The 25,694-nt window shown below is 52.4% G+C and overlaps 1 protein-coding gene across 1 annotated transcript; it reads right to left on the bottom strand.

The window, feature by feature from the left end:
* Positions 1-2,209: 2,209 nt before the first annotated feature.
* LOC128911081 (lipase member M-like) lies at positions 2,210-7,123 on the bottom strand. The gene is made up of 9 exons (XM_054205334.1): positions 7,022-7,123; positions 6,535-6,652; positions 5,878-6,076; positions 5,664-5,773; positions 5,248-5,384; positions 4,413-4,559; positions 3,880-3,951; positions 2,616-2,681; positions 2,210-2,443 (listed from the first exon to the last, which is right to left on the bottom strand). The coding sequence occupies exons 1-9, from the start codon at positions 7,121-7,123 to the stop codon at positions 2,210-2,212; spliced, it is 1,185 nt and encodes a 394-aa protein (XP_054061309.1).
* Positions 7,124-25,694: the final 18,571 nt, after the last annotated feature.

Here is a 25,694-nt window from a genome sequence, read left to right as displayed (position 1 = left end):
TACACGGCATTTGCTCATGCCTCCCCGCCATGGTGGGCTTCATCCTAAGGCAAACTGGGCAGGACAAACTGTTCTATGTCGGCCACGCTCAGGGCAACTCTCTGGGTGAGTGAGGAGGAAGAGCAGGGTGATCGGAGATGTGATGGGAGATGGGCAGCAACATCTGTCCCAAACTGGAGACTGCTGGGGACGGGAATGTGTTGGCTCATGCAGCCGCTTTTCCTACCTGCCTTCTCAGCCCTTCTGCATGGGAGACGATTGCCACGTCTTGCCCAGCCAATCTGGGCTGTGCTCACGTGCAGGAGCACTGCATCTTCATTTTTTTCAGACCCTGTGTCTCAAATAGGAAATCTTGGATGCAAGGAGGGGATTCATGCAGTTGGGTCCACACGGCAGTTGCTTGCAGGATCTCTGCAGTCTCCTGTGGCCTTTTCTTTCCAATTTTTGAGCATGCTGCAGCTGGCTGAGAGAATGTTCTTTGTGGTGGCTGCTGCCTACACTTTACGTAAAGGTAAAGGTCCAGTATTAAGTCTTTTCTACCTTCCTGATGCAGTAATTAAGGTAAGTGTTGGGTTCTGGTTTTCTCATCCTAATTAATCATGAGGTTAATAATTGCCAGCCAAAATCAGGAAGCAGAGTTACATGTGCCACTGCAGCAAAGCTCCCCCTGAGCTCTGACCCCACTGCTGTACCCGTGCTGCCAGGATCCACAGGGAAATGGGGAGGCATCCAGTGCATGTGGGGGGGTTTAATATGCCTGGCTCTCCCCACTCAAGGGGACAGGAAAACCCACCGATCCTCTTGAGGTGCCAGGCTGGCTACTCCAGCAGGGACCCGCGGTGTCCATGCCCCATAGAAGGTAGTTTTTGGGTGGAAAGAAGGAGGTCTGCTGGGATGGGAGCCGAGAGTGTCTCCCACTATCACCAGCTTGGCTCCTGTGGCCTTAATGCAGGAGGCTCCAGCAGAGGCTCCAAACTGATGGACCTTTGATCTGATCCCACAGCTGTTCCTTCCACAATGCATCCTGCTCCTGGGGCTGAACGGTCCCAAGGAGATGGGACAGTGGAGCAAGAGGGCAGGGTGAGGCTGTCAACACCCGTCTCATCAATTCCCCATGAAACCCAGTGCCCCTGTGCTGATTGCTACGTCAGCAAAGCCACTTTGTCCTCATGCGTACATGGGGCAGGGGTCATGCAGGACAATTCTGGGCTATTTACCTAAAGCATGAACTCAGACCACATCTTTACACCTCTTGTCCCATCTCTGCATGGGCACCTATTGTGCAGTGTTGGAGGGTTGGGCAGGCAGTTTGGGAATGTCCCACCAAAATCATCAGTGCTTTGGGTGTGATCCCTTGCCCTGAACCCCATGAAATTCTCTTTTCAACCCCTGCCTTTTGTTCACAGTGCTCTTTCCATGCATCTTAAACTTAGATAAACCTCACAGGTGAGCATCAACACATCTTTTGGAAGTTAGGATGGATGGATGGATGGAGGGAGGGAGGGAGGGAGGGAGGGAGGGAGGGATAGAGAGAGAGAGAGGGTGAGAGAAAGAGAGAGAGAAATAGATGGTAAGACAAATAGATGGATGGGCAGACAGATAGATAGATAGATAGACAGACAGACAGACAGATAGACCTAGCCTAACTCCAAGGCCCAGATGTTTCCCTTTCACCACCCCTCAGATGTGTGGTGCACATCAGCATCTCCAGACTCATTCTACTGGGAGGAACATTTCTCTCCTGCAGTCAGTGCTCACCCTCTCCAGCCTTTCCAGGGCCACAGACAAGGTCGCTTTCCACCTTTCCTTCACCTAAACCCATGACCCAAAGCACACGCTCAATTTCTGGAGTAAAATGTGTTTGCAATGCCCTGAGCCAGGAAGAGCTACAAAAAAAAATAAAACCAACCAAAACAGGATCTCCTGCACACCTCGCCCCAGCAATGGGGTCCAAACACAACCCCAGTGATGCCCACCAAACAAAGGGTTGGACTTTGGCTGTGATAACAAGAGTTTATTGCAATCTCTAGTCACAGAGGTCAGGCAGAAATTACACTGTTATGTTTAAGGCATTAAATCGGTGTGGATTAGGGTGATAGGAGACATTTTTAAGATGGGAAGAGCAGAGTGGCAGCCCTCACATAAAACCCGTGCCCCCAGGCATGTGGGAATGGGTGGCTCCTCCATCCTGGGACAGCACATGGACCATTCATAGATTTTGCTCCATCAGAGTGATAATCTGCCTGTACATCTGCTGAGGGGCATCCTGACCCCAATGGTGGTCGAAATGGTTCCAGTCAGGAAAGTGCTCGTGATGAACAAGGTTGGTGATGCGGGGGAGCAAGCGCTGGGTCTCCAGAGGGGGATTCACCCAGTCCTTCCCACCGCTCCACAGGGCGGTCGGCACCATCATGTCTTCTATCCTGTACAAGGGGGGAGTGGTCTGGGAGGGGAGAAACACTTCAGTTATTCGTGGGTTCTGACACTAATAGGTGGGGTGTCATGCTCCTGGCATCCCAGAGGACTCGCTTCATGCTGGCCGCTGGAGGGGCTACCCCCAACCTGGCTCTAGCCAGCCTCATCCTCTGCTCCTCCTTCCACAAGTGCCCATTTACCTGGTTGTACTTCTCTTGGTTCTTCTCCCCATAGTCAAACTGCTTGAACTCCCCGGTTTTGGCAGTCTGAAAGGCGGAAACAAAATGTTAACCCCGTGCGAGTAATGCCCTGGATCAGCCCTACCACGAGTACAGGGCAGCAGCACGGTCCAGGTGCGTGCTCTCTGCCCAGCACAGCCCTGGTGTCTAGGCTGGCACTTGCTGGTGCCTGTCCTGTGGGCCAGAGCGAAGAGAGAGTCCAAAAAACACCTACATGGTGTCCCTACCCGGGATGGCGGCAGGCATCTGGGTGGCTCTGCCTTGGCCAGCCAGAAGCGCAAGGTAGCAGCTGTGGCATTTGAGACACTTTGGTCTAGGCACTTCAAAATAACTTCTATTGGTGTGACAGATGGAAGCGATGCACTTCACTTACAGAGAGAAGCAGCAATACCTTTATTGATATAAAACAGGGGTTTAACAAAGTTTGACGGTAAATGCGACAAGATTCGAGATGGCAAGGCACACTTGGTTATTTACTGCACAGAGGTCAGGGTCAGACAGAGCTGTCATGGAAACCCTCCCATTGAGTCACGAGGCTCAGAAAGGACCCCCTTGCTTTCTAAACTCCTTCTCAGAGAGGAGTCTGGGTGCAGCTGGATCTAATCCTAGTCCCAGACTTGGTCAACGGTTTATACCTAAAGGATTATATGTGCACAATCAATCTTTTATATCACTTCGCTAAGATTTCAAAGTTTAGCGTGCTGCTAGTCACTTACCGAGGATCTGTTGTGGCAAGGAATCTCTCAATCTCAAGAAATAAACGTAAACTTGAGCGGGCATCCCTGCTTAAACGGAGTTCCTGGCATGCAGCCCACTGCCGTGCAGGAGGGCTCAAAGGGCTCTTGGGCTGTTCACTATTTACGGAGGTAAGATGATTGACCTATAGTCATATTTGCATGTTGACCACAGTACCAGCGTTGCTCAAGTTAGCCCTTGCCTATTGTGTTCTTATCTGTCTCACCGAAACCACACTGAGCCCGGTGCTGCCATCACGACTAGATGCGCCCATGGTGGCCACCACAGGTGGTTGTCGCTTGGGCAGAGTTACAGGAGAGAAAGGTCAGGTTGGCACCTGGAGAGGGGGAGCGCACCGTCACCATTGGCTTTGCCTGATGCCACCTCCTTACCTGTCTCCAGGGTAAACGAAGCGGCATTGTAAAATATCATTTTCACAGATGAAAAGAAAAAGCTTTGGTTACAGTCATTATAAAATCAGAATCTCTACCTGTCCCCAGTGGAGAAGAGTTTTTACTGATGTATAGTCTGGAAAATGAGCTAGGTATACATCCAGTCGGCTCTACGGGAAAAAGAAAGTATTTTCTGAGTGAGCAGGGAATGATGAAAATCTGTCTAGGAAAAAAAATCATTCTGTCTTGTAACTGTAACATAGATTTTGTATTCTCCAGCAGTATTGTATTCTGTTTAGAGCTAGGAGTAGCTTTTAAAGGCAAACCAGTTAACCACCACTTTAAAACGGGAATACAACTGTCCCAGTCTTTTTTTTTTTTTTCCCATCAGCAGAAAATAAGGCAGGAGTTACCTTTCCTTTGCAGACAAGACCACAGGTGATTCTTTCCTACCAAAGTCTCCATTAGGTTGAACATCAACTGAAAGAAGTCTCCAAATAACCGCTGCCTTGAACAGCGCTTTTCGCACTTATTTTGGTTTTTTTATACTCATTTTTGTGTCTCATTAGCTATCTCCGGGCGTCTAGGAAAACTGGAGATGGCTGTGACCTAGAGAGGCTGATGCACCTACCACGTTCAAGTTGTTCTTGTTGTACCCGCCGATAAGGAAGATCTCATTTTCACAGACTTCAGCTGTTAGCAGGTTGCTGCATGTCTTGGCCAGGGTGGCTCTCTCCTTCCTCCCCACCAGAGTCAGCTCTTTTGTTCCAAATATTGCCTGCAAGAGCGCAAGGAAACAGGTCATGGTGGGTCCTGCAATCCACATCCCCTCTCCATGAGAACCACTTGCCTCCAGATAGCGCTGACAGGCAACTCCTCAGTATGGTTGTTGACACATTTGGGCTAGCCTGCTTTCTGAGGAGGTTGACCCATGGCCACACCCAACTCTCGGAGCGACATGAAACCATCACCATTCTTTCCGTGCCATGGTGTTGCCCCCATCATCCTGATGCGTCATCTCTAAGGTACCAGCTTCCAAAGTTCAGCCCGGGATGGCCAGACTCATACCTCTGTTGACAGATGCTCCTCAGGAGCAGCGTGTCCAGGGAGAGTGCCAGCTCCCCTTCCAGCCCTTCTCCAGCTGCTGGAGCAACGGGTGGAAGGGAGGTGATGTGGGGCTGCCCTGAGCACCTCCCGGGCTACGGAACTGGGATGTGGTGAGGTCAATAAGCAAAAGAATAAATAGCAATGATAGAGAGGTATGTATATTTTAAACGGTGAAATCTGTTTGTGCTCAACTGGACAGAGAGGGACATCCCTGCTGTTTGGGATGGCCCATCTACCCACACATGTCCCCAGCGTCTGCTACAGGCATGGCCTGAGTGCACAGTGGCAAGACACAGGGGATGTGAGTTGCTGAAAGCTCCTGGGTTTCAGTAGTAACAACACACAAACACTTTACGTACCTTCAGCACCACATCTGGTAAAAATGCTATCTTTAACACGGGGCCTTTGACGTGATGAAAGGTGTAGAGAGGAGCCAGTGCAAAGAAGAGTTTGATTTTCTCAGCCAGCTTCGGCATGCTCGAAAATGCTATGAAACCTGAAAAGCAGCAAGAGATCACAACGGTAACCCCAAAAGCAACAACACTCGTGTCAGGCCTCCTGTCTGGGACACGGGGTCTAAACAAAACGAAACGATCCTGGGTGGCTGGGCAAGACGTGGCAATCCTCTCCCATGCAGAAGGGCTGAGAAGGCAGGTAGGAAAAGTGGCTGCATGAGCCAACACATTCCCGTCCCCAGCAGTCTCCAGTTTGGGACAGATGTTGCTGCCCGTCTCCCATCACATCTCCCATCACCCTGCTCCTCCTCCTCACTCACCCAGAGAGTTGCCCTGAGCGTGGCCGACATAGAACAGTTTGTCCTGCCCAGTTTGCCTTAGGATGAAGCCCACCATGGCAGGGAGGTCGTACACAGCCATCTCATGGAAGCTGGAGAGCAAGGGGAGAAGCTAGAGGAGATGCCCACTTCCCAGCCTCCCATGGGCATTGGGTGGTGGGTGCTGGCAGCCCCCAATCCTTGGTGGTCGTCTCACCTGAAATCCCAAAACTCCTCTTGGTCAACAGAAAGGTTCAGATGGCGGCGGGACCAGCTGTTGCCCCGGCTGTTTCCAATCCAGACGTCGTACCCCGCATCTGCGAGGATGAAGCCCAGGCTGCTGTTGGGGATGTTGTCCACCCAGTTGCCACCATCTAAACTGAAACCGTGCACTATCAACACGGGTGACCTGGATCCTAAAAGACGAAAAATCGAGTACTTCACACAAGAAAGCCCCTTTCCATATAGAAATAAAATGGCCCTGTGCATATCAGTATTTTTTTCTGCAGGCTGCATATTAAATGTTCCTTTCTCCAATGATTTCCCTGGCTCTGCTGGTGCTTTATTGTTTGAAGGACTTTTGCCACACCTGGCCCTGAGTTATCAGGAAACCTTGGACCAGGGCAAGGGGTTTGCTCCAGGGAACGAGCTGGGGCTCGCTGGCTCGTGCCACCCTGTCCCAGGTGCAGTGAAAAACTATGCTGAGCTCCTGCATTCCCAGGGCTCAAGGCAGCTGGACAAAAGCTTTTCATCCCCCTTCCAGCTGCCAAAACTGTGTCTGAAGGCACAGGTGTTCACACTGGCTTCCCCTTGCACACTGCCTCATCTCTACCCAAGGTCACAGCTGCCTCACCCTCGATGAAACCGAGCCCACCTGAGTTCCCAGCGTCCCCTGTGCCGTGGGGAATCCGGTTGAGGCTGAGGAAGTACCCATCCTCCGTCAGTACATCGTACTCCTCACTAGGATACCCATGGAAACGGATCTTCTGGCTCTGCAGGGACAACAGTCCAAGGAAGAGAGTGACACACTGGTGTCCATCACTCCACACCTGGCCCAATTATAGCCACTCCTGCCACCCACCCTCTCTGGTGTCATCTCTGCCTGCACACACGAGACCTGAAGGTCCATCTACATTAGAGGAAGTCTAGGGAGAGGGCAACCTCAAGCTGAGGGCATGAAGTGAATGGCACCCATGCAAAAATAGGAAACTTGGTGCCCCAAGCCTCCCAGCTGACCCCAGGTGCAGATGCCAGGGGAAGGGATGGGGAGAGCCTAGCTGGTCCCTCGGGGAGGACTTTGGGCACACCACCTGGGGAAGCCCAGGCCTCATGAGGGGTGGGTTTGACCCCCTTGCACTTACGATGTTCATGAACTGCTCGGGGTTGTCATGGCTTGCTCCAGTGCGTGGGATGGCGTTGCCTAGCCCCTGGGCCAGGCACAGGGCCACCAGCAGCAGCCACATCTTGCCTCTCTGCAGTGCCTGGGAGATAAAGGGATTGACATGAGCATGATGGTGACTGCACTGAGTTACGAGGAAATGCTGTGAAGTTCCAGCGTTGCTGGCAGTGCTGCCAATACCTGCAACATGTTTTGGGTGTTTTGAACCCCAACCATGCCAGCTGCAGCACCACATGGGACTCTCTGTTTGGCACTGGGCACTCAGCAGCATCCTGCAGCTCTGTCTGCAGCCAGCTGATCAAGAGCACATAGTGGGTGTCCTTAGGGCCCCAGGGGATGCAGGGGTTGAATTGAAAAGATACCACATCTGACCTGGGATCCAGACTTCAGGACAGGTCCAGGAAAGACCATTTGCCTGGTGACCCTGTTGCAAGAGCTAGAAAGGACTCTGCCTCCCAGAGGAGGCATCTGGGTGCATTTTCCCAGCATCCTTACAGCATGGAAAAGTCTTCCTGGGCTGCTCAGGAAAATGGGAACACCTACCCACCGCGCACCATCATGGGGGCAACAAAAAAACCCTCACTATCACACATTAAAAAAAAAGTGTCAACTCACGTCTTGCTCTGTGTTCAAGTCCACCAGCAACATCTTGGTGCCTATGTCTCCCCGTGCAGGTGAGGATGTCTTGGGATTAAATTGCTGTGGTGGTTGAACAAAGGAGAGGTCAGATTGTCCTATGATTCTGTAGACAAACAACATTGCTAAACCCCCTCTCCCCTACTGGCACTCGTCCTTTCCAGATGCCAAACACCAGTGGCCACAACTGCAGGCCAGATATATTTTAAGGGGCTTTTAGTCTGTAGCCCCTCCAAACTGCTTGTGGAAGGACACTAAGGACAGCAGGAAGGAAGGAATTACAGCAGCCACCTTCTCACCAGGCTCAGTTGCACACAGACACAGGCAAGAGGTTGTAGGTCATGCCTGGGGACATCAGAGACAGAGCAAATTACTGAAATAGCCACTTCAGCAAGCAGTGTGGATTACAAGGGATCAAGAAGCCAAGCCTGCGTAGAAATTAGGAGACGCCATAGGGGCCCTTCCCATGCCAGATGTAACAATATGCTTCCCAGTGCCATTTTCCTGTTGCAAAACCCACCCTGAGTTTTCATACCAATGGTATTTTCTCGATGAGTATGTCACTTAGGAAACAGCTTCCTTCCCTTGGGTCTGCACCTTGGCTTTCAGGACTTGGCTGGACAAAACCAGGGCTGGCCTGAGCTAGCACCAGGGATGATCCTGTTCTGAGTAGGGGTTTGAACCAGAGGTCTGTAGGAGTCCTCTTCCAAAAGCCACGGCTGGACTGGATGCAGACGCAGTGGCCTTTCCCCGTTGCCTGGGCAGAGAGGTTTCCATCCCTGCTGAGCTCGGTCCCCACAGACCACCTCCCCTACATCTGCATCCAGCCCTGCACATCATCATATGCAAGAGAACCTTCCACTGCCCCATGAGTGGCAACAGGTCTGTGGTTTCTGTGACTCACGCCTGGCTCACAACCCTGCACATTTTGTGATGAGGATTTCCTCCACCCAACGCCCCTCACCCAGCTCCTGAGCAGTGGCACTAAGGTTTCCCATATGTCTTGGGCGTCGTCGCAGTGTCATGGTGGCACAACACAGTGGCCATGACCTGTGACAAGCTGTGCCACAAAGCCCACAGATGCTAGTGAGAGCACTGACAAGCATTCAGCCACTTACAGAAGCAACTGCTTCTGGTATTCCAAGAGATTAAAGCCTTTGTGGCAAAGGAGGAAGGATTAGTCACTGCACATACCTACGGCATTCAGCAAGCACTAATAGACTCAAGTTTAGATGTAAAAACATGGTAGGAACACACGAAGACCAGCCAAAATTACAGTCCTCACCTCCTGCACCCAAGCCTTGGGGTCACACAAGTCATCAGAATTGTGTCCCTCCTCAGGTACCCAGCATTGAATGGAGCCAGCCTGTGGTGGTGCATCCCCTGTTGCTGCCCCAGCAGGGGAGGACTTGGCAGAGGAGATGCCAGCTCACTGCTTCGCAAGGGACCCACCTGCATTGCCCAGCAAGGCTTGCCTCCACAGAGCTCAGCCACAGCAGGGCCGTCTCCTCCAGCCCCCAACTGCCCATCTCCAGCTGGCACCGCCGCATGCTGCCATGCTTCAGAGCTCCAGCACCGCTTGATGGCACCCCAAGGCTCAGACCCTGAGTGCTTTGGATCACTGAGTTCAGCGGTGGGTCCTCCCACCACTTGCCTCCAGCACCAAGACAAAGTATGAAGCAGAGACATCAACAAACTTGAGAAGAGCCCAACAGTGCCTTCCTCAGAAGAGGGAATGCAACGTGTCCCATCATCCAAACTCAGAACCATTAATGCAATTGGCAAAATGCTGCTCAACTGTGAGTCCCTGGGCACAGGCAAGTAGCACGGAGGAGAGCAGAGATGGTCTCTGCTCCTTCTCAGAGGTGCCATTCCTCACATATCAGCCCTGGGTAATCCAACCAAGCCAAAGCTAGGGGTGCAGGGACACCCCATGCCCCACAAAGCCAAAATGGATGGAGACCCAGGAAAATGTCTAACCACAGCCAGGAAGACTCACAGCACTGCCTCAGCTCACTGGGAAGCACCAGAGCTCACGCTTGCAAAAAACAAGGAGCTCAGATGCAGAACTGCAAAGCAGACCCTTCAGAGGACAGTTTAACTCCGATGGTGATCAAAATGCCCAAGTTCTCCAAGCATAAAATGAACAACTGAAGGGATAATAAAGCCCCTTGGCTCGGTTGGGATCCTTTCTTCCAGCAACAGCCTGGACTAGAAGAAGGGCACGCATTGCACATCAACCTGACCTGTGCTCCAGGCCCGTCCACGCAGTCAGGAGCATCGGCGGCACTGAGTGAACATGTCCTCTTGGCTTATAAAGACACATGGAGAGGTTGGGACTCATCTGTCAACATCTGAAAGCCCAGTCCCTCTCCAATCCCACCACCCGCTCTTCTTCTCCAGCCTGATGATTCAGATGTGGTATCCCAAACCCCAGAGAGCGCAGCAGCAAAGCACCACATCTTGAAGGCAGATAATGAGCTGTTGGGCAACGTCCCCACCAGTGGGAACACCCAGGCCTTGTGGCATCCTGCAATTGGGAGTTGCATTTTTGGCATTTCTCTGCAGAGGGATTCCAGCCGCCTCATCTGTAATATGAAGGGCAACGTGCTCTGGGGTTGCCAGACAGGTCACCGGCTGGTCACGCTTGGCTTTCCCAATGTAGGTACCCATTGGCAATGCATGACAACTCTGTATGTCAGCAGCAGGAACAGGGATGACCATGCTGCCTAGAGAAGGTGGCACGACCATGCTGCCTAGAGAAGGTGGCACAACCATGCCTGGGTTGAAAGGGAAGAGGCAAAGCTCACCCAGGAAAGGAAAAAGAAATACCAGGTTCACATGACACTGACGGTCTGACTTTTATCCACGTGGAGATCCCAAGACTCAAAGTCCAGAGGGTGCAAAGTAAACCTCACTGGGGCAGGTATAACAACCAGCGCTCCTCTGTGTCCATAGACCCCTTCAAACACATGTCTTCCAGCCCCATCACCTCTCCTGCCAGGAGAGCAATGGTGGTGGGAAGGGACCTCTGGGGTCTGTATCCCAGCCTCCCACTCACAGCAGAACTGTCACCAGCAGCTGTGTCTCTGTCTAGCCAAGGTGGACTCATATGACTGCAAAGCAGCATCCAGGAAAAAGCCAGGAGGAGGAAAACACGAATTAACCAGCCTGGCGTATGGAACAGTCATCCCTGAGACAGCAGTTAATGTATTAACAGTTTCTGGCCTACGCTGTATTCCCCAGCCCCCATGCAGTGCTCACTGAGAACAAGAGGCTGGGGTCCCACCTGGGTGCACTTCTCCCACAGCTCTCACAGTTGAGGCATTGGACCTCTCTACTTTCTGCCAGCTGGGGAGAACAGGACAGTCAGCATGGGAGCTGCACAAGGTCACAGCCCAGATCCTCCTTTCCTTGCACCACCCCGTGGACTCTCAAGAGCTTACTGGGAAGCTGTGACCCCCTCTTCTCCTGGTGGCATGTGGGTATTGATGCACACACCAAAGCACAGTGGCACCTGTTGCCAAGCCAGGGCCAGTGGAGCCCTGGGACAGCAGTCTCACAGTTCACACGCCCCAATGTATTGCCTTTGACAATGGTCCCTGCATGTAAGATAACGAGATCTGAATAATTGGCTGTAAACTTTGTTTTGAAAGTCCTCTCCCCATGCCACAGCTCTGCTCATACCTTCCTTGGGCATTTATTGCCAGCCACCTCTGGAGACGTGTCTGCCCTGGCCATGCTGTTGTGCCCTTGGTTTTGAGATGCTTTTGGCTGCAATTTTCACGGCACCAAAGACATTAAGTAAGAAAGGTTCCTCCTGCCTGGGGGTCATGCAAGTCCCAGGAACCACAAGTCTGACAGGGGACTCCCGGTTGGTTCCTTGATGTGAACAAGCAACAAATGTATTTTGCCAGCAGCAGGTCTCTGCAGGACAACCAGCTTCTCAGGCTCTTTGCAGGCAGCTTCAAGTCCAAAGCCTGTGATACAACAGGTCGTCTGGGTCAGAAGAAAGCTCAGAGCAGGACCGAATTGGAACCCACTTCTTTCACATCACAACCATTCAATACTCAAGTCAGTCTGCATCATTTCCAGGGCCAAACCAGCCTGACTGGAGAAGACCCGTTTCATACACAGCGGCAGCATCTATTCCATGAGTGCTTAGCTCTTCTTGAATCAGGCCACCAGCACAAATATCACCATCTGCACTGAGAAAAGGAGCAACCTGTTCCCATGCAGTGGGAGGATCTCCATCTTACTGACTGATATGTTTGTTCAGTGCTACCAAAGCAAGTAGGTTTTGCTTTTGCACTAGATTGCTCTGAGGTGGTGACTGCAGGCCATGGAGATGTCCTGCCCTGTTTTCCACGGACCAAGCTTATCCACAGCGCCGGAAGGACAGTGTCACCTTGGCTGAAGGAGCTCAACGAATGAGTGTCCAGGTGCAGAATCAGCCCAGTAGAAGACAGAATGGGTCACAAAGTGCTCATGACTTTTTTGGGGGGATATCATCAGTGAGCAGAATATTTCCTCTGTCAGTGCAAAATATCTCTGGCTTGGATGGACCCACGCTTACTGTGGTTTTCACCAACAGAATTATTGTTTGTTTGTTTTCCTAAGTTTAAATGCTCACATGAAAGAGCAGGATGTGGCACTTTGCAAGAACTTTGTTTAATTATGGGGCCTTTGGGTGCCGTTCCCCACACCCAGCCAAGGTCCTGGAGGAAGTGGGCTGGTTCGGTAACTGTACAAGGCTGTAACCGCTCGCACGACATTTCTTTGAGCACAAATGTCATGACTCAAATACAGGGCTCAGGGTACTGATAGCACAGTCCAAGCAATCCAAAAGGCAGCCTGTATTTACCTGCAAACTTGTCCTGTAGCCTTTTTGTAGACTCTTTTGCAGTGGCTTGTGCAAACCAGAGCATGTATCTCCAGAACTTCTGGTGGATATAACACGTTCAGCAGAGGAGGTTTAGTGTTTTGAAAAATGTGAGAGGACACAGTACAAAACTAGTCTGGGGGGGGAGTGTGGTGGTGGTGGTGGTGTTGAGTCACCCGGGATATTGCAATGCAATGAAACCCAAAGGAAGCATAAGTATAGAAGACTTGCAGGAACACTTCCACTGACTCAAGCACCTAAAAACATCTCTGCCAGTGACCTTACTGCTCACTGCACTCCTACTTGGACTGGATGGCCAAGTTTGCAGCTTCTCCTGCCTTGAAAACAGCTACTTAGAGATGGCAAAATACCAGGCTAAGAATGCCCTGCCCTAAGTGACCTTTCAGGCAGCATGAGGCATGGACCTAATGAGGCAAAGGTGGGCATTCCTACAAGAAAAGAGAGTGAAAACCATGCAGAGAAGTGTCATAGAACAAAGTAGTCTTTTAATCATCAACTTGAGCAAGGAAAAGACCCAAGGCTCCTTTTATGCAAGATGTTGTACCTTGCACTGAAAGCCTTAACCACAGGTACAACATGAAGAACGTAAGCACAAGTATATGGTTAAGAAGTGGCAGGGAAAGCCACCAGCATGCAATACCTAGAGCAGAAGACATGCAAGATATTACTGGCTGCCAAGAAGGGGAAGATTTCACAACAGTCTCCCATTTGGGGCAAGATACTTTTGTGCTCTACCAATCCCTCAAGCATTACAGGAATGGTATTTCCTGTACCAGCATTCCTAAAATGTTGTTCCAGGAAAGGTCAATATAATAAAATATCTCTTGTCCAGTGCCCTGCAGAACAAGATGAACAGCTGGTGAAAGGTCCAGAAATACACCCAGATTTTAGGGGGAAAAAATTCTCAGCAGATGTAATCAAGCACTGGAAGAGGTGTGCAGTGTTGGTGCGCAGAGGGTCCAAAGCTCCCTCAAAACTGAAAAGGATGTAGCCTTAAAAAGTCCAATCTACTTGGAAAATCACCCTGCTTTGAGACTTGCTAGACTGGAGACCTCCAAGGGTCTGTCCGACCTAAACTATGTGCCTGTCTGAGGAAGACAGTAAGCTGTCTAAGGAAGAGCAGTAGCTCAGCAGGAGAGATGCTCCAACTGTTGATTGACACATACACACACTGTTGGACCAGAGGACTGCTAGACAGATGAGGAAGTCTACTGAGCAGAGGCTTCAGCGGGACTAACACCACAGAGGAGTCGATCAGGAGCTTTGCAAAGTGGGGATAGCCAGGACTGCTCTGCTGAGCCACCCAGCTCCACAAAGCAGGGTCCTGTGGCAGCTCAAGTGCAACAGAGGCTGTTGAAACTACGAAACAGGACACATGGGTGCGTGTGTCTGAAGGCACCCATCCCAGGAGTTAAGCAAGCATCAGTGTGCCCGAGCTCCCCAAGATCCTCCTGCTTGGGAGTGTCCAGCTGTCCTCTAGACCAGCCATTCCCTATCCAGACATCATCCTCACACGTGACAGCCTCTTCTCTGGAGACCTTCTGAGGTTACAAGCTACTTGCTCCATAAGTTGCAAGCGTTTCTCCCATCAAATATGCAGCATGACTAATGCTGAGTATGTCTGCATGGGGCTCTGCAAACGTTCTGATGAGTGGTAGGTGTCTGGTGGTGTCTTAGGTGGAACAAGAGTGGTGACTGTTCCTTACAGCTCCCCAAAACCTACAGCGGAGCCACATCTGCCCAGTAGCTGCATTCAGGTGGCTGTGACTGCTGAGACCTACGTTTGGAATCATTGACAGCATCACTCCTGAATGCCATGCCTTCTGCCCATGGCACAGCTCCCATGCTGACTCGTGAGGAAGTTTTGCAAGAGCTCATCTCAGCACAGAGCCTCAGCAGGAATGCCGAGACCTCCGTGGTATTCTCCCCTCCAGTACATTGCCGATGCCACAGCCTTCCTGCAGATAGAGACAGCGATGCTGGCCATGCTTTGGTCCAAAGCTCAACCTTCAGGTAACTCCAGGAGCCTGTGCAGGGCAGAGATGCTCCTTTCAGTCCAGCAACACTGGTCCAGTGACGGACCATTACAAGGCATCTGTCTCAGTAAGATGTTGACCACAAGGTTTAAAGGCTGGTGCTTCTTTTGTTCCGGGAACAAAAAGTGGCACCCGAGAAAGACCAGATCATGTTGGCTTGCCACCTACAACAGATCAACAATTAAGTCTCTGCGTGAGATGCTGGTGAGGCATAACTGGCAACTCCCACCTTCAGGGACCTAAGGAGAAGCCTTGGGGAACCCTGGACCTGTTTCCTGTAGAGCAGAAGTTGTGATCAAATAGAGGTGATGCCTCCGTCCTTCCTGAAGGAGCTGTTTCTTCCACTGCCCCGGTTCCTGTGTGCAGACATGATGGAGAGCCCTCGCTTTTCTGGTGGGCAGAGCAGAAGTGATAAAATTCACCTTGGAGGGAAGAGGGCAAGGGTAAGACAGACTCCAGGAACCACAGCGGGGCCAGCTCAGTCTGGGGTGACAGTGCCAGCTTTCCCAGCACCCCAAATCCTGGGGTACCCAAACTGGTTGGGCACCTCCAAGCACTGGAAAGCTGTCCCCAGCTCCTGGGCTGCTCCGGGCAGCTCAGCCCATGGTCATGGCACAGCTGAGAACATGCTGAGGCTGGCCCTCTCGTGAGACTTGTGTCTCTCCATCCTGCCCTCAGAGTCCTTCACAGCCCTCTGCTGCTTCCCTGGGGACCTTCAGGCTTCCAGCATGCAACCTCAGCAGCTTGGCTCCTTATCAAACCAGCAGGTCATGGCTTGCTCTTTCGGGAGCCCTGAAGTCCTGAGGCTAAAGTGCGTTCGGCGTCCTTTCATTTAGGGACACGCTTGTTAACACCTGTGTGCCACACAACAGGTTGTGAGAAGGATTGCACTGTGTGCTGTTTTCAGCTGAAAATAGAGGAAAGATGTCACAGGGTAGACAGGCTGCAGAGCTGGGCTGACGCCAGCTCATCCCCAGCACACACGGGCTGGACTCAGACCACCGTGCATCGCTCAGAGATGTGGGGATGTGGCCAGGGTATGGGGGAAGACTACACCTCAGGACCATCAGGACCGTCAGGACCATCTCAGGACCATCAGGACCAACTGTTACATGGCTCCCTCTAAGGCAGATGGCAGAATCAACGAGAGGAGAAGAGACCAGGTTTGGGAATTACCTTCCCCACTGCATAAAGATAGGCTGGAAAGAGCCCTTGTATTTCGTCATTGTTCAAAGACCAAGGCACCCTGTAAAACCTGTATCCCAGCCTTGTCCCAGCCCAAAGCTGCCTTTCGCCCACCACTTGCAGCATCAGGGACAGTCTCCAGCAGTAGATATGACATGAGAGCTGTCTCCCTTGGCACCAGAGCAGGCTCAGACAGAGGAGACTCCTGAGATGCACAGAGCTCTGCAGGCAGATCTGCACAGACCTCCTTGCAGGAGCTCTTCAGAAAGCCCGTAGGTGCAACAAAACCAGCTCCTACAAGGATGTAGGTATGGACACTCCCCACCAAGGGCAGCAGGTAGAAAGGAGTTAGGCTTAGCTCTGCCCGTGTTCCCTGTGTCCTCACAGGCAGCTTCTGGCCTCCAGGCTCACCTTTGTCTACCTCAGTGGCTTGCAGCAAAGCCCGATGAGTCTTCCTTGGTCCTTCAGAAGTCCTTCCTTTCACACCCTCTCCAGAAATGCCTGCTCCCCTCCGTGCTTCTCTGCACAAGCTGTGAGCCCATGGCTCTCCCTACACCTACCTCCTCTATTTCTCCAGCCCCTGCCCCACCTCCTTAACCTCCCCTCCCGGACAGGTGCGGCTGCTCCATGGGAAGGATGAGTCCTTGCCTGGCCCTCCCGCTCCCCTCAAGCCAGAGGAGATGCACGCATAGATGCAAGCCCTGGCGGGGGGTTATTCCCTCTGCTTGGAACTGGGGAGGCCAAATCATGATGCTGTACCCAGTTTGGGATTCCCAGGGGCTAGTGAGACACCCCCAAATCAGAGTGAGCCTGGAGACACCCTGGCAACAGTGGGTGGAGGCCAGGGTGTGCGAGGAGGGGCTGGGGGAGCTGCGCTTGCTCAGCTGGAGACGAGGAGGTGAAGGTGGACCAAACAGCATCTCCCCCTGCCCAAAGGGGTCCCAGAGGCACTGGGGCTGTACTCTGCTCAGAGGGGCACAGCGAGAGCCCCAGAGGCACCTGCACAAGCTGCAGCACGGGGAACCCCAGCCAGCCCCAAGGAAACAGCCCCAAAATAAGAGGGGCACCCCTGGGACAGGGCCCCGAGTGGTGGGGGTTCTCTCAGCTGAACAGGCTCAGATGCATTTCAGTGAGTTGCCTGGCAGATCCTGAAGATCGCTCACAGAATCAAGCCCTCGGCTTTTCCTCTCAGCCAGGGCAGCCACATGTCAGCACAAGTCCCTCTTGGCACATCCTCCTACTTGTGAACACCTCGCAACCTTTGCTTTGTTGTCTGTGGTGAAAAGCTACTGCACATTCCCCTGAGAACACCCAGCACATATGCGAAGGATGACACCTCCCTGGGGCTTTGTCTGTCCATGCAAAGGTGGGGTCCCAAAAATGTGCACCTCATCAAGAGGCTCAAAGAGCATCTGAGGAGGTTGCTTTGGCAGCATCTGCTCAGCCACCACTGTGTGTCCACTGGCACAATTTAAATGGTGCCCAGTGCCTTCAGCACAACCGGCATGTGCGTGGCCAATAAGCAGCAAAATCACAGCTGGAGTCAGGATGAGCTTTCCCCAACTAAGCAGAAGCTTAGAGATAATGAGGGGCCTGGGGACACTCTGGTGGGAAGGGACGGAGCCTGGGAAGATGCATCTCCAGGGCTGGACCTGCCCCTTGGCCAAGCAGCACAACCACGTCCGCACACCCCACTGCCCAGGCAGGACCCTGGAAGGGGGCTGCGCTACCACTCACAGCCCAGCGTCCAGGGGACAACTGCCTCTCCTTGAAGTCAACGCCATCTTCCCACCCTGTTGCTGACCTGCAGTGGTTTGAAAAATAGCTTCAGAGGGAGGGGAGGGAGGGCTTGGACATGCGAGCAGTAAAATGGTGAGGTAGCAATGGGGATCAGCACAGACTGCACAAAACCTTGCTTCTCCCCCTAGTGACAAAGGAGCAAAGCAAACCGTGGAAGACATGCCCTGGGGCTTTGGGGTTGGGTGTTTTTTTTGCATTAACAGACTTTACACTCTGCTGCTGACAAACCCGAAAAACCCGAGTTCGGTTTTTTTGCTAAATTAAACTCAACAGCACAGGTGCGCAAACACTAGAAGAAACATCTCACCTGCTCTGCATCAGAAAGAACACCAAAAAGCTTTATAAGCAGTTGAAAAACACAGAGAACTTACAGAGGAGCTAATTTCTCCCCCTTCTGCTCCTCCACAGCTGCAGAGTGAAGAAATGCAGAGCCAACCAGGGCATCGTGGTGATGCTGGCTGGCAGCAGCCTCTGGGGGTCTGTGATCCAACCTCAGCCCCCGTCAGGGTCAACTTCACAGCTACAACAGGTTGTTGAGGTCCTGAAATAGCAGCATGACTTATCAATGCATCATAAGGAATGCAACAAAAACACACCTCTCACCCACCTGAGGCGGCACAAGCATGGCCAGTGGCGTTACAGTTCATAACACAGATGGTGAGAGGGTTGGACCTGGCCAGACTGCCCCTTCCCATCCTTCCAGCAGAGAGGGCTCCATTCCCGCAGAGCCCTGGGTGGCCATAGCCAGCTGTAGAACCACCTCATGAGGTGGCACCTCATACTCAAGGAGGGTTGGATGACTGTTGTGGTGGTTGTTTAAACATACCAAAATGCTACACTTCCTGTGAGGGTTTGTGCAGATCATCTCCCTCGCCAGTGCTTTCACAGCACCCTCTGCTGCCCAGGCTTTCTTTTTTCCTTCAGACAGCACCATCCCATGGATGACAACCAATCCAAGACATCAATGCTTACGTGACTACACAGCAGCTAGCTGAAGAGCAGGTAGCACTGAGAAATTTACGAAATAGTACATGAGATTAAAGCAGCTTTGGGCAGGTGGTCTCCTCAGAGACAGAGTCATGGCACTGAGGGGATGGAGGACTGCAGAGAGGGGAGGGCAGAGTCACCAGGATGCAGTGTCCATGAGCCACCCCGAGTCTGTGGACCCACCTCAGGGTCTTCCCAGAAGTGCTGATATCTCCACAGGAAGCCCCTCCAGGAGCAGGAGCTTTGTAAACGTTGCTGTCAAATTTATGTAAACAGAGCAGACTATTTCAGTTGGAAGGCAGCTACAATGATCATCTAGTCCAACTGCAGGAGGTGTCTGAACCTTTCTCCTGGGGCAGCCTTAAGTTTCTGCAAAAGGTGTGCCCAGGTGGAGGACCTCCTGCAGCAGATGGCTGAGATGAAGGAAGCAGCGAGGAGGTTGCATAGCATCAGGGAGGCTGAGAAGGAGATATGCAGCCGGTTAGGACCAGCAGGAGGAAGAGACTGCCCGAAGACTGAGGTGCCCTTGCACAACTGCTTCGCTGCTCTGCAGGCTGAAGAGGGCAGACCCACTGCATCAGGAGAGGCACTGCAGCTGGATAAGGCAGCCCAATTTGCTTGTGTAACAACCAGCACAACTAAGAAAAGGCGATGGGTGACAGCTGTGGGCAATTCTCTTCCGAGAGCCACAAAAATACCAAAGCTCATACAGTCCTCTATTGTTTCAAGTGAGCACCAGTGATACAGCCAAGAGCAGCCTGAAGACTATCAACAAGGATTATAGAGCCCTGGAAGCGGCAGTCGGGGACTCTGGGGTACAGATAGTTTTTTCATCGGTCCTCCCAGACAAAGGGAAGGGGGTTGATAGGAACAATCGAACCTGTCAAGTCAACAAAAGGCTACAGGACTGGTGCCACAGCCAAGGGTTCGGCTACTTAGACCATGGGACTCACTTTGAGAAACCTGGTCTGCTGGGGCCGGATGGGGTCCACTTGTCAGAAAAGGGAAGAGCATCTTTGGTCAGAGGTTTGCCAAGCTCTTGAAGAGGGCTTTAAACTAGAGTTGCTGGCAGAGGGGAACCGCAATCCATCCCATGCCTATCAGTTTGATGCCAGTGCCAGCAACAGGTGCCCACAGCCTGGAGAAGGGTCCCAGCTAAACTGGAGTGCAGCGCAAAGGAATTCCATCTACTCTAGCCAGTAAGCCAGCTTCATCGGGGGCCCAACTTAAATGCCTCTATGCAAATGCACGAAGCATGGGGAATAAACAGGAGGAGTTAGAGGCATGTGCAGGGCTATGATCTTATTGGCATCACAGAGACATGGTGGGATGGCTCCTATGGCTGGAGTGTTGGAATGGAAGGATACAGGCTCTTTAGGAAGGACGGGCAGGGGAAATGAGGACGGGGTGTTGCCCTCTATGTCAGTGACCAGCTGGACTGCATGGAGCTCTGCCTGGGGATGGACGAGGAGCCGACCAAGAGATTATGGATCAGAATTAAAGGGAGGGCAGGGACAGGTGACATTACAGTGGGGGGGTCTTGCTACAGGCCACCTGACCAGGAAGACCGAGACAATGAGGTCCTCTATAGACAGATAGGAGAACCCTCACGTTCACAAGCCCTGGTCCTCATAGCAACTTCAACCAATATCTGTTGCAGGGACAACACAGCAGGGCATAAGCAATCCAGGAGGTTCCTGGAAAGTGCTGATGATCATAGAATCATCAAATCACAGCACGGTTTAGGTTGGAAGGGACATTAAAGATCATCTAGTTCCAGCCCCCTGCCCTGGGCAGGGACACCTCCCACCAGACCAGGTTGCTCCAAGCCCCGTCCAACCTGGCCTTGAAGCCCTCAGGGATGGGGCAGCCACAGCTTCTCTGGGCACCCTGGGCCAGGGGCTCACCACCCTCACAGCAAAGAATTTCTTCCTGATATCTAATCTAAATATCCCCTCTTTCAGTTTAAAACTGTTCCCCCTCGTCCCATGGCTCCCTTCCCTGATCCAGAGTCCCTCCCCATCTTTCCTGAAGCCCCTTTAGGTACTGGAAGGGGCTATAAGGTCTCCCTGGAGCCTTCTCTTCTCCAGGCTGAACAAGCCCTGCTCTCTCAGCCTGTGAGAGAGGTGCTTCAGCATAGGTGCTCCAGCCCTCTGAACTTCCTTCTCCGAGTGAAAGAGGAGCCAGTGAGGAGAGGTGCTATTGTGGACCTTATTCTCAGCAGCAAGGAGGGGCTGGTGGGGAATGTGAAGCTCAAAGGCAGCCTTGCCTGCAGTGACCACAAGATGGTGGAGTTCGAGATCCTGAAGGCAGCGAGGGGGGCGCACAGCAAGCTCACTACCCTGAACTTCAGGAGGGCAGACTTGGGCCTCTTGAGGGATCCGCTTGATAGAGTACTGTGAGATAAAGCACTGGAGGGAAGAGGGGCCCAAGAAAGCTGGTTAATATTCAAGGCCTCCAAGCTCAGGAGCAATGCATCCCTACTGAGAGGAAGTCAGGCAAAAACACCAGGAGGCCTGCACGGATGAGCAAGGCGCTCCTGGAGAAACTCCAACGGAAAAAGGAAACCTACAGAGGGTGGAAGGAAGGACAGGTAGCCTGGGAGGAATACAGAGATATTGTCCGAGCAGCCAGAGATCAGGTTAGGCAAGCTAAAGCCTAGATAAAATTAAATCTGGCTAGGGACATCAAGGGCACCAAGAAAAGCTTCTGTAGGTATGTCAGTGATAAAAGGAAGACTAGGGAAGATGGATCGTACTGTGGTGCTGAGCCCAACGAGCCCCCTGTGCCGTCTCTCTTGTTAGCTGGTCCTTGGTATGCATTGCATGCTGCATCCCTTTCCCATTCAGGGTCCGATGCTTGCAGCTGCCTGGCTTGCATCCCTTTCCCATGCAGGCTGAGCTTGCAGCTGCCTGGTATAAATTCCTTCTGCAACCTTCCACCTGGCTGGGGATGCCAATGACGTCCAGGTGACCCATAAGCTGCAGGCTGCAGCACGCACAGGTCTGCCTTTCAGCAGACGGCAGATAAGCCTGCCAGCAAGAAAATGCTGATGCTTTAAGACCTGATCGTGGCTTTTTTTCCTGACTCGCTCATGCCTTAACGGTCCGTGTAGTAATTCATCCCAAAATGAGGTCATTCTCGGGGCTTCCCAGCCTGATTTTATCAGTGCTGGGGGAGAGGTGGGTAGCATCCCTGGCTTGCACTGGCAATGTGAGATACCATCTGCAACTGGTGCAGAGAGGGGTGAGGGGACACAGGAGGAGAGAGGCAGGTCTGCCTCCCAGCAGCGCACAAAGCCTCAGCAGATGTGTGGAAACCCGTCTGGAGAGTGTCCGCCCCACAGCAAGACCCGTGCCATGGTCTGCATGCTGGAAATCTCTGGGAGCACCTTGCTGAAGGCTCAGCTCCTGCTTTGCTCTCTCTTTCTCTCTCAGACTCAAGTAATAAGGGAAGTAACGTGGCCCCAGATTTGATGCAAGGACCAGGAGTTCCACCAGGAGCCTCTCTGCACTCCTGTCCCCAAAAGGAACGCAAGTTACGTTGGCGTTAATATATGATGGGGGGAAGGGGGAGTGATTTCTTGTTTCAGCATACTTGATCCTGTTTTTCCACCTTTCCTCCTTTCCTTGCAGGGGAAAAATCAGACTCTGGTCTGAGTCACCGCTCACGTGAGGGTGAGCCAGGCTGGGAGGGCTTCTGGCGCTGCCTCCAGCTAGTCTTTGGTAAAGACCAGTCATTACAGCTTCAAATCAAGGTGGAATTATTTAGGCTTTCCAAAGAATGTATTTCAAATGCATTCAATGCATTTCTTTCCAAAGAATGCATTTCGGCAAGTGCGGCTTGGCCAGACCTGGCAGGTATTGAGACCGGGAGAGGAGACAGGAGCCCGCACAGTGCAAAGCCAGTGCAGGGTCGCTGCAGAGTGCCAGTGCGTGGGCACATTGGCAAGGAGCGGAGAGGCAGCCTTCAAGGCAGCGCTGCCAAAAATGACACCCACGGCCCGTGCCACCCCTCGTCGTCCCCGCAGGGAGCTCGTCAGCCATCGGTCAGTGGCTGGCCAAAGGCTGGGAAGAGATGAAGTCTGTGGGAGAAGTGCAGGATGGGCAAAAAACACCTAATAAGCACACATAGAGATAATCGACCAGCTGGAGGTAACTGAAAATTGGGTGGACGCAGACACCCAGCAGAGAAAGTCACCTCTCGCTGTGGTCCAGATGAGCATCCTTTGTGCTCAGTAAGAAAAGACATGTCCTCCCACCAAATCTGCACCCCGTGGCTGGTGAGAGCAAAAGGTACCTTCAGCACCAGCTTCTTCCCTCTCCGGGGATGGATTTCATTTTCATTTTTTAAGGAGCACTCCCAGCAGTCGTTAGGGGGACTGGGAGGTTTTGCATTTCCAGGCAGTGGATTGTTACACACCAGGAGGCCACAGAGAGCCAAACAGAGCTGGGTGGGTTTCCCACAGGAGCTTGCTGGGATGAGCTAGGCTGGCCCCATGCACCCTGCTGTGCACCATGAGCCCCGCAGCACCCTGAGCACCAGCACCAGCCCCCATGCAACACAGCCAGCCCCACACATCGTGCTACGCCCCGTGCACCAACAGCAGCCCCATGCACCAAAACCAGCCCCTTGTACCAATACCAGCCCCGTGCACCAACACCAGCCCCTGTACCAACGCCAGCCCCTTGCACCAGTGCCAGCCCCTTGCACCAACACCAGCCCCTTGCACCAACACCAGCCCCATGCACCAAGACCAGCCCCATGCACCAAGACCAGCCCCATGAACCAACACCAGCCCCTTGCACCAACACCAGCCCCTTGCGCCCCAGTGGAGGTGGAGAGTGGTCTGCACGTCCTCCAGTCCACAGGGGTCACGGGTGACGTCAGGTGATGCTGTGCTGCATCAAGGGTAAATAACCAATTTGTTACAGCTCTCAACTCTTCCACAGAGACACAAAAATATTCCCAAGCAAGCCTAGGGTAGAAAGGGTGTCTCCTTTCAGCGCAGGCTCCAGCCCTCAGGTAAATTACATGTTTGCAGGAGAAAGGATTAGAGGGAGTGGCGACCTGTGACACTCCCAAATGCGTGGAGCAGAGGGAATAATAGCCCGACGCGTGGTGGGCGAGAGTGGTGTGCTCGGGTGGCGGGGACCTCCTGTGTGGAGTACCTTGGGAAGAAAGGCACCCACGCCTCTTCTGCTGCAGCCCCTGGACCGCAACGGGTAATCCTTCCTCCTTGCACAGGCTGCCAGCCAGAGGCCATCCCAGGGGACAGCAGGAGAAAGCTGTAGGTAGTTGAAGAGCCCTGCGGATGGAAGGGCAGGGTTTCCCCAGGAGTCCTGGGTCTGAACAGAAGTCGTTTCTGCTCACAGGAGCTGCAGTGGGAGCACTCAGGCATCAGGACCGTGCTGCTGGTGGAAGAGGTTTCGCCCTGCTGCACCTTTCGGAGGTCACCGAGAGCTCTCAAGGTCTGCTGAGCTGAGGGACCCTTCACAAAAGGAATATTTTTTGCAGGTTGGCTATTGGGAGGAAAAGGCCATCCCAGGCAAGGCTCTTCCCCCTGAATTTGCATGCTGTTCTCGTGACGTTATGCCACAAAAATGCTTTCTGTGTCTGCTTTGCTGAAAGGCTTAGTCTTAAAGGTAACAAGACCAGGGCTGTCTGGAGCCAGGCAGCTGCAGGAGGGCTGTGTTGAGTGTGCATGGCGGCTCTCCTTGTTGTGCCTCCCACCTCTGTCTGTGTGTCCCGGAGACCCGCGTGCTCCTCAGGAGCGTCCCAGGAATGATCCCTCAACTGCCTTCCCCTGGGGAAAGAGAACCCCGCTGCACAGTGGGGATGTCAGGAGCAACAGGCAATGTGATGAGCGGGTTCTGGCCTCAAACTGCAGCCCGGGAGGGTTCAGAGTGGAGGTGAGGAACCCTTCGTCCCCCAAAGTGGGGAGCAGTCATGGGAAGCGGGCTGTCACCACCCTGGGGGCTCTGCTGAGCCAAACCACTGCCACCCCAGGAGGGTGGACAAACGGTGTCCCTAGGTCCCCTCCATCAGAGAAGCAGTGCCTGTGTGATCCTCCACATTCCTGCTCCAGGGACAGCAGAGGGAGCACGTGGCCTTCTCCCCAGACGCAAAACCAGCTCCTGCAGCATGGGAAGCCGGTTCCTCCAGCAAAAGAGAGAGGAGATGATGAGGGTCAGATGGAAAATGACAGAAACCTGCTTGCAGTTCTCCTTTCTTTCCCCAGGAAGATATTTCACAGGGAAGCAATAAGGTGGATAGAAGATACTTGGCCCTGGCATCCAGCTGTGGTCTCTGCTTCCCACAGAGACCAGGACAGGCACATGCATTCAGCGGGCATTTGGCAGGGCTCCTTGCTGTGGGCTCCACGCAATATAACTAATTAAGCATGTCATAAAACAGCTGAGACAGTATTTCTGTTGCAAATGTGTTGCCTCCAACAAATAAAATGATAGTAAGATAGTTGTGGTAGGAACATGCCAAAACCAATACTTCAAAATCCTTCTCAGGAAAAGCACTGGGTCTGCTGGGACAGTATTTCACTGAGGCTTGCAAAAACAAGTCAAGTGTGTTCCGGGGCCTCTTTCAGCCACAAGGAGAGCCCAACCCAATAACATTATTTTATTTCATATTAAGAACAAAGCCTCCATGGTCCTTCAACTTAAAACCGGGTGGTTCACTCCTGATTAGTTCAGTTATCAGTTCAACCAAATAATCTATTCTTCTGACCATCCAAGCCATCATTTTAAATGAATCCCCTCGAAGACCAGATTTGCCTGGGATGGTATATCTGTATACATACACATGCATTTTCCTGAATACAGGGATCTAACAGAGAACGTGTGATTAAAATCTGATGGAGTTTGGACTCTGGCATTGTTCAAGATAAGAAAAATGAGTAATTTCTAGAACCAATTAGAAGATTTCAAATTTATAGTTGTTTCAGCTGTTGAGTGGTCAGATTGATATACCAACAGAAGTGTAGCACATGCCAAGTGAGGTGTGTGCAATCCCTGGCTTTTGTGTTAGTTCTGTCAATGTCTGTCATGCTCATCATGTTGACTGTTTTGCAG

The sequence above is a fragment of the Rissa tridactyla genome, chromosome 6, assembly GCF_028500815.1.
Source record: "Rissa tridactyla isolate bRisTri1 chromosome 6, bRisTri1.patW.cur.20221130, whole genome shotgun sequence".
In the NCBI taxonomy this organism is placed as follows: Eukaryota; Metazoa; Chordata; class Aves; order Charadriiformes; family Laridae; genus Rissa; species Rissa tridactyla.
This window is presented reverse-complemented; position numbering and strand designations above follow the sequence as displayed.